This window comes from Epinephelus fuscoguttatus, linkage group LG16, assembly GCF_011397635.1.
Source record: "Epinephelus fuscoguttatus linkage group LG16, E.fuscoguttatus.final_Chr_v1".
Taxonomy (NCBI): domain Eukaryota; kingdom Metazoa; phylum Chordata; class Actinopteri; order Perciformes; family Serranidae; genus Epinephelus; species Epinephelus fuscoguttatus.
Window position 1 is genome coordinate 12,579,754 of NC_064767.1, and position 8,741 is coordinate 12,588,494.

The 8,741-nt window shown below is 38.8% G+C and overlaps 1 protein-coding gene across 1 annotated transcript; it reads left to right on the plus strand.

Moving 5' to 3' along the window:
• Positions 1-4,592: 4,592 nt before the first annotated feature.
• Positions 4,593-8,131, plus strand: LOC125903592 (uncharacterized). Its single transcript, XM_049600601.1, has one exon. It carries the CDS (start codon positions 4,721-4,723, stop codon positions 5,609-5,611), a length of 891 nt encoding a protein of 296 aa, XP_049456558.1. The 5' UTR covers positions 4,593-4,720; the 3' UTR covers positions 5,612-8,131.
• Positions 8,132-8,741: the final 610 nt, after the last annotated feature.

Genomic DNA, 8,741 nt, shown 5'->3' on the forward strand with positions numbered 1-8,741 from the left:
ATGAGGCTCTTGATTTGGACAACAGCATCAGCAGCTCAACCAAGCCAGGCTAGCTGTCCCCAAGAAGTTTAACTACTCCTGAAGTGAGCACAAATGTGGGTATAGTCAGGTTCACAAAGTCCAGAGGGGTATTCCAGGTAGGAGGTTCAACAAACTCTGAGTCTAACCCTGAACTCTGAGTTGATTTACCCTGAGATGGGAAACTCTGAGTTACCGGTTCCAGAACAGCTGATCTGAGTTAGTTCAGTCAACTCTGAGTATGTTCACTCTGAGTTCAGCCGACAATAAAAAGCCATCATCAATGGAGCTCTGACTCCACGATTCACTATGGCAACAGGTAAATAAAAGAGCGCCTCCATTTTAATCCAGTGGATGTAGAGATATTAATGCATGTGTAGCAGACGGTGCACGTTTATCTGTAAAAGAAGAGCCTGAGTCAGAGCGAGGAAAGTGTAAATAAGTTTACCATAAAGTTAATAAAGTTTTATTCAGTGTTGTCCGTTTATTCATCATTTATCAGACTTACATAATTCTTAATGAAGATAAAGTGGTGGAATCTGACTGTGTATCAGGCTGTAGATACATTACATTATATTAATAATCTATAATAATATATTTGTTCAGATTTAATCTGATGGGGAAAACACAGGAGGCAGCAACTGAAAAACAGGAAGATTTAAAACATATAGGCTAGGCTATAGATCAAAGACATAAAGACATGACTAAACTCACAGTGTGACCCAGTAATAATATGTTTGGTGATTTGCACTTGAAAAGATGTTAAGGTTAAAATACAGTAGATTTTAAAATGCTGGACATCTATTTGTATCTTGACTCAACAGCATTCAGTGACTTTATTTCAGCTACAAATGTAGTAAATTTAAAGACACTGAAACGCTGCACCATTGCTCACTCAGAAATATGAACATATAATCCCCAATATTAGGCTATAGGAATTATGTTCCATCAGTGCGACCAATGACATCAGTGATCATTAGTCATTGATACTACGTGTCTAAAGCTTCATACCGATTTTTAAAATTTAAATAATTAGACCTACACATTATGTGCAATAAACATTTCAGAGCTGCTCTAACAGACTGACAGTCTGGTCCTTGTGCACAGTGTTATACAAAATAATAAATATAAAAAGGACAGAGGTTTGATTCTGAGCTGAGGGTGAATTCTCGCTGTGTAATATTTGAATGTAAAGACAAAAACTGATGTCCAAAGAAATGATTGATGTGCATAAACTCAGTAACTTAAGACAGTCCTGAGAAACAAACTAATATCCAGCAGGATTTAGACTGTGACAGACGGACTGAATGAATGAGGAAATGAAACAGGGTGTAAGAGGGAGGAGGCAGAGAAAAACTCAGGGTTTATTGAAGAAAACCTGTCAGCGAGCAGGTTAGGTTCACAGACTCAGTTACCATGGTGATTGACTCAGAGTTTGATTTACCTCTCTTTCTGGAACTGAAAACCCAGAGTTTCCCTCATCTCAGGGTTAACATACTCAGAGTTTTCACTAAACCCGCTTTCTGGAATACCCCACTGATTTCAATCTTTGTTCAAAATCTTTGGGGAGTTTCCAAACATGTTTGGAAAGTTTAGAGTATGACAAACCCCATCTTGCACTTTAAAAATGGTGACCACCCATAACATGTTTTTAGCTGGATCCCTCGTGGTACATCAAATTGTTTCGGAGTTTAGTAAACTACATATTTTTTCAAGCCAAGAAAACAAATGGAACCATTTCCAATACATTTAAAATATAACCTGACCCTGCATCTGTACTAGAAAAAACAGATCTGTCAGGATGCTCAAAAAAGAAGACAAGGTGATATCTGATTTCATGTAAAATGCAAAGAAACAGAACATGAAGTTCTAAGTTTTAAGTGTAATTTGGGTGTTAACCTCCTACAACCCTGTGTGCTCATATACTTTTGGGATTGCTGCACCTTTTGCTTTACTTTTGCTTAACAAGACCTGTTGTCCTCTTTCGTGGACACTTTTTTTTGGCCATCGAGAGCTAACAAAAGCACACTACTCTAAATCAGTGGTTCCCAACTTTTACAGCCACAGGGTCCAGATTAGATGCCAAGTCCGTCTACAGCCGATCCCAATTCAGAAGTGGACAAAGTCCAAAACCTGATAAAACCTTATGGTGAAACTCCTTTATTCTTCTTTCTTTCGTAATTATGTTTGTAGTTTGATATTGCATACAATTTTTGGCCAATTCTAGCAACAGTAACAAGCTAGGACCCTGTTAATTAGAAGTTTGAGGACACTGGGACTTTATTATTGTGCTGTGGCAGCATTTCACACAGGTGTGAAACAAGATGTGACAGACTGTTTCTACAGACAATAAGGACATTCCTAGCTTGGTGTATGGAGCAAGGGAAAATTCATACAGAGTCACAAATCCATCAAATCACAAAGCTTTTGCCGTGTTCTGGCATTAAAATAATCAGTTATACACTTTATTATACAGTGTGACTAATTAAGATAGTTCTGTTGAGTTCAGTTCATTTTGGTCATTCTCCAACTTATAAAACACAAATGCACTTGTCGATAGACAATACATAAACACTGAGTTAAAGCTTTTTTTTAGCAATGTAAAACAACAAAACCGAAAAGGTGTAGGCTGAAACCTTAGCTTATTACATCTACCCTTTAAACATTAATTGTTTCTATCAGCTCCCTTTAAATTATACAGAGAAATAAGAAACTGACTGAAATCCACCCACCCATCCACTGAGCTACATTTGACACATTTGATTTCATCACGTGCTGTAATGCCAAAAATATAGAACGACCTAGCGTGATAGTAGTTAGTATACATATTGACACCCTGACTATACGTAAACCCTGTCCTACGTTAGTTTAAAAATAATATTTGTAGTTCGAAGTACAAGGACGACAGGAAGGCGCCCAATTACTTTCGGTTTCCACCGGTGTAACGGTGAATAACGTCTCCCCTTCAAATCACGTTCCACTCCGGATACCGGAAACTGCCTGTCTAAACGCGTAACTTACATATCACACATAATAACCAACTGTATAATGTTAGCCTGATTATTCGGTGTAGTTTTTGATGTTTTTCAACGTGCCTTCTTTTTTTCTTATCCAAATTTTCTTCAAATCTGCTGAAGAACGTCATTCTGGATGTGACCGGATGTGACGTAGTGTAGCTGCCCAACGCTAATGCCTGTGCACTTTAAATAGAATTGATTAAAAAAACAGTTAAAATCATTAAATAGAATTAAATATATCGTAAATATGTAATAGCAAGCTGTGTTAGTCGGTTGTGGCAGACGTATTCAGATATTTTAAGTCCTGTATTAAAACTAAAAGTACAAAAGTAAAAAAGTAGTCATTACACAGAATTTTTCTTTTTTTTTTTATGTATAGCCTACCAGTACTGTTATTATTATTGCTGCACTGATGTGTTCATCACTTAAATGTTGCAGCTGCTTACAGAGGAGCTCATTTTAATTACTTCATAAACTGCTGGTTGTTTAATTTATTTTATTTTAATAATACATCGTAATTTATTAATTGATTTATATGTTATATCAATCTGAATCTGTAATGTTTATTGTATTTATTATCTCGTATTTTTCTCTAGACATGGCAAGTTTATTTGTATAGCACATTTCAGCAACGAGGCTATTCAAAGTGCTTTACATAAAACATACATCAAGTAAAAGCAATAAAGGCAACATAAAAAGACATTAAATACAATCAAAAAGAGTTGCATTGGAAATAAAATACTACAATTAATTAAAAAGAGTTTAGTTAAAAAGAAAAAAAAGCTAAAACAGAATAAGTTACAGTGCAGTGTGAGGTAGCCTCAAGTTTGATTTAGTAATAGGCAGTGGCAAACATAAAAGTCTTCAGCTCTGATTTAAAAGAACTGAGAGTTGCAGCAGACCTGCAGTTTTCTGGGAGTTTGTTCCAGATATGTAGAGCATAAAAACTGAATGCTGCTTCTCCATGTTTGGTTTTGACTCTGGGAACAGAAAGCAGACCCGTCCCAAACAACCTGAGAGGTCTGGATGGTTCGTAACGTAGCAGCAGATCAGAAATATATTTTGGCCCTTAACCATTCAGTGCTTTATAAACCAACAACAGTATTTTAAAGTCACTTCTTTGACAGACAGGAAGCCGATCTGAGAACTGGAGTGATATGATTCACTTTCTTGGTCTTAGTGAGGACTCGAGCAGCAGCGTTCTGAATCAACTGCAGCTGTCTGATGGATTTTTTAGGGAGACCTGTGAAGACACCATTACAGTAGTCGAGTCTACTAAAGATAAATGCATGGACAAGTTTTTCCAAATCCTGCTGATATAGACTATTGTCTTTTTTTATGTGGTATGCTATGGAACTTTCTCTGTGTCCTTTACTATTATTATTATTATTATTATTATTATTATTATTATTATGTAATTATTAAGTGCAGGAAATTCGGTTTGGTTTCAGTGAGAGATCTGAATATGTCTTTCACCACTGGCAGTGACGCGGACACCTAAAACTAAATTCTTCCGGGTCCTTTTTTCCCCCTCCACATGACATAATTTTTCGTTGCTTCAGCAGAAACGCAGAACGAGGAAGGAAGGGTGTGGACGCATTGCCGAACTGTGGCGAACCGGGAAAGTCGTCGTTTTCGCTGATATGAAGGTGGATATTTATCCAGGCCTGCACTGAACCGTGGACATGGAGAAGATGGCGGCGTTGTGGCTCCTGTTTGCGGGGCTGAATTTCGCTCTGGCCGAAGATATACCGCAATACTTCATGGAGGGCGGCAAACTGACGCTGGACTTGAGGCCTCCATCTTCTGAACCGATCAACTACATCCTGTGGAAGTTCAGGGGTAACCTGCTGGGTGAATGGGTGAAAGATAAGGTTGGCTTGACCTATTACGGCACCTTTGAGGGCCGCACAACCCTGGACACAAACACTGGACGTCTGGAAATCAGCAGCATGACTAAAGCTGACGTTGGGGTGTATTCAGTGGAGATCAACAACAAGCTTCAGCCTGATCAATATAAGGCTGTGTTAATCGAAGAAGTCTCCCAGCCTGAGGTAGTAATAAGACCCTTGATATGTGGCACTACCCCGGAGAGCTGTACCGCGACCTGTGAAGCAAACACCACAGATGCTGGACCCGTCACCTACAGCTGGCAGATGGGAGACGGAGAGTGGAAGGAGTCGGGGAAGAACATGAACATCACCAAGGCTGACACTGCGGACGTGAAGACCTTTACATGCCGGGTTAAGAACCCACTCGGTAAGAAAGAAAGTGAACGCAAAGACAACCCGCTCTTCGGGAAGGACACGCCTGACGGCCTCGGTGCTGGGGGGATTGTGGGCATCATTTTCGGTGTGCTCATCGGGGTTGCTGCTGCGGTGACGGGTGTGGCGTGGCATCTGAAGATAGGCCCCTTTAGCCCTGATGGTACAACTGAACAGCCACTTAATGCTACCCGCACTCCAGAAGAGCCCCCTGGAGCTGAAAATCGAGAGCAACCTAATGACACTCCAACTGAGATAGTTCCTCTCAACAGTCCAGCAGCCCCAAGCGCTAACGGAGACCAAATCCCATGAAGTACTGGAGCTATATTCCTCATGGAGACACCATCAGATTTGTCCTCAGACTGCTTTTACTACATACATGTCAAGACAACATCCATGTTTTTATTAGCCCTCAAGCTGTGTGCCTCATCAACTGTTACTGGCAGCAGATTTTCACACTGCTGTCCCAAAGCAGTGAAGCTGGTCTGACAACAGACACATGGTGTATGTGTGTAGGTATTTGCTCATGGGAGCTGGGCGGTGTAGAACAAAACTAATTAGGAGATATAAAAGAAGGGAAGATAGATTGATTCAGTGCCAATTCAGCTACATTTCAGCCCTCAATTCGTAGTGTTAGAACAAACACACATGATCCAAAAAATATACGCCCAGCTCTGACAAAGTCATGCTTTTATTTTGCTAGTGACCAGGGTGGACTGCAGGAAATACATATGAGGAAGTGTAATACTCTTAAGAGATGATGAGCTCATTGAAGCTGAAAAAAAAATGCTTTGGTTGTAATAACTCACCCGCCATGGCTGTGGCAGTGTTTTATACCCTGCTTCACTCGACAGTGAAAGAAGATGGAGGTTGGAGACTAACTGAATGTGCCTCGTGTAAATATATTGTGCTTTTGAGATGAGCAACAGATGCGAAAAGATGACTGATGACTTTTAGGTGCATGTTCAGGGTTGATGCAGCAACTCATTTGGACCATCTGTATTTATATGAATAATCTGAATCAGTCTGCTTAAAGTTGTTTGGTAATCATCTGTTTTTATACAGTGTTTTCTGTAATTTGTGCTCTTTTTAGCTTTTATCTGTGTTTTATCCTCCTTTTCTTCAGTCGAGTATTTTCCTGTTTGCACTTCATGAATAAGGTAAAGATGAGGAAAACGAGCTTTTAATGTCGCTGGTTTTTAATTTATTTTATTAGGCTTTTTAAAGATGGAGTGCCTTTTAAATAAATGTGTGGCTCTACTACGGAGACTGTACATATTTTGTATTTCTCTTATTCAGTGATCAAACGAGGAAAACAAAAACATGAGGAAAAGGGGTACATGTACATTTGAATTTATAGAAAAAAAATGTTTTTCATGCAGTAGTTCAGTTTCATTTCATGCTCACACCGCTCTACATTTGCATTTATGGATTCAAAACTTAGCAAATAAAATGTGAAGATTTAAAGTAAAAACACGTCGTCCATCCACATCTTTTTATTTTCATATGTAACAAAAATAACAACAACTGTGTGTAGATTAATTTCAGTCCCACACGACTTTTTAAAAACGTAGAATTAAACATGAAAACCAACTGCGTGTGAATATCGACAGCTGAATTTAATTCAAAAGCATCGCTGAAAATGCAGAAATGTAAAACAAATTACCTGACAGATCTGAAAATCAAGAAGCTGAACTGCATTAAATGAATAAGCTAGGAGCTGAAATACATCATAACGATGGCCGAAGAGCAAAACCTCCTATCTGAAAAGCGCACACTGTTAATGCACACTGTTATTATGTGTCACAATACCGACTAGGTATTAGTGCCTCACAAAATGCAGGTAGGAGGTTTTCCCCACTCTTCCTGGGTCATTCTGTGGATGGGAGGTTTTGCACTTTGGCCAAAAGGTTTGTGCATTTGTAAATGCATTCGTAGAATTAAAGTAGAAGTGTTTCTGTGTTAGTATTAGAGGATTCAGGATTCATACTTCACCTGTTGCACTGCTGACAGAATATTTGTTAGAACTTTCCAATTTATGTTCTCAAAGTGATCGCTCCAGTGGTGCGATGAGAAGCTGCAGGGCAATGTATTTTATGTCTAAGAATGTTGTTACTGCTTTTGTTGTACTTTATTTTGCTGCCATTAAACAACACATTTGCCATAAACAAGCTCCACAATTTCAAACCGAAAAGTAGAAATCTTGTAATTCTCCCGAGCTTACACAAACATGTCAAATCAGTGGTTCAGTCCTGCTCTCATCATTGCAGAAACATTAAAATATGAGACCATTTCTTCCCGTCCAACATCCAGAGACTGTTATCTATCTTCATGACTACATTAGATTATGTAATGGTATCACAGTGTAATTCCCTGCTCTCTAAGAAAACATCCCTCTCCGCCTTTAGTTTATCTAAAATTCTGCTACTAGGATTTTGACTCAGTTAGGAAACCACACCTCACAGATCCCGGCTTCCTTCACTAGAGTAGATTTTAAGCTGTTTCTAATTATTTACGAAGCCCTCAGAGGCCTTGTGCCAAGTTATCTGATCTGTTATTGCCCTTTGTCCCTTCTCCCACCCTGAGATTAATTTACAAAAGTAATACAGCCTTTGTTGTCAGAGTTCCTCCAGAATCCAGAGTTGCAAACTTTGTCTCGTCTTTAAATCACTTTTAAAAAGCCACTTTTTATGAATTCCTTTTGGGTGATTTCACTTATGTTTTATGACATTGACATGTGCAAAGTGTTTGGCTCTCTTGTGCTCTGTTTTTATTGTAAAGCACTTGAATTGTGTTTTGAAAGGTGCAATAAATAAAGTACAATATTATTAATCTGTCAATGACTGTTCATTAGACACATCACTGCCGTGCAACAGTCTCGAATAACATGCAGGTCCTGCATCACTCAGATACTGTGTTTTATTCTCCTGCAGGCAAGTAAGGATTACTGAAGGGACCTACCTTGCACATGCCTGGAGCATGGGTGTGTAAGTATGATAATAATCACATATTTATAAGGCGCATTTCAAAACAGTTACAAAGCGCTTCACATGTCAGTAATTAAAACAGACAAGACATGAAAACAACAACTTTATAAAGAACTGATTAAAACACTTCAGTGTATAACTGAGGAAATAACAGACAGTCTAAATGAACTTAAAACTCGAAGTAAATCATGAAAGGCTCTCTGATAAAAGTGTGTTTTAAGAGGGGACTTTAAAGAGATCACTGACTCTGTCCCTTTTAGTCTTCAGCCAGGCATCTGGAATAGACAAAAGAGCTCTGCCTGAGGACCTCAAAGTACATCCTTGTGTGCACGCCACTAAGAGACATAGACACAACATAGGATTTAGCAGTCCGCTAACTTGAACGAGGATAAAATTATTTAATCTTGTAGCTCTTCTAGACTTTACAAATCTTATCAGACTGAATGGAGTAAATC

Coding starts and splice junctions, on each gene's coding strand:
- LOC125903592 (XM_049600601.1), top strand. CDS start 4,721: ATGGAGAAGATGGCGGCGTTGTGGCTCCTGTTTGCGGGGCTGAATTTC.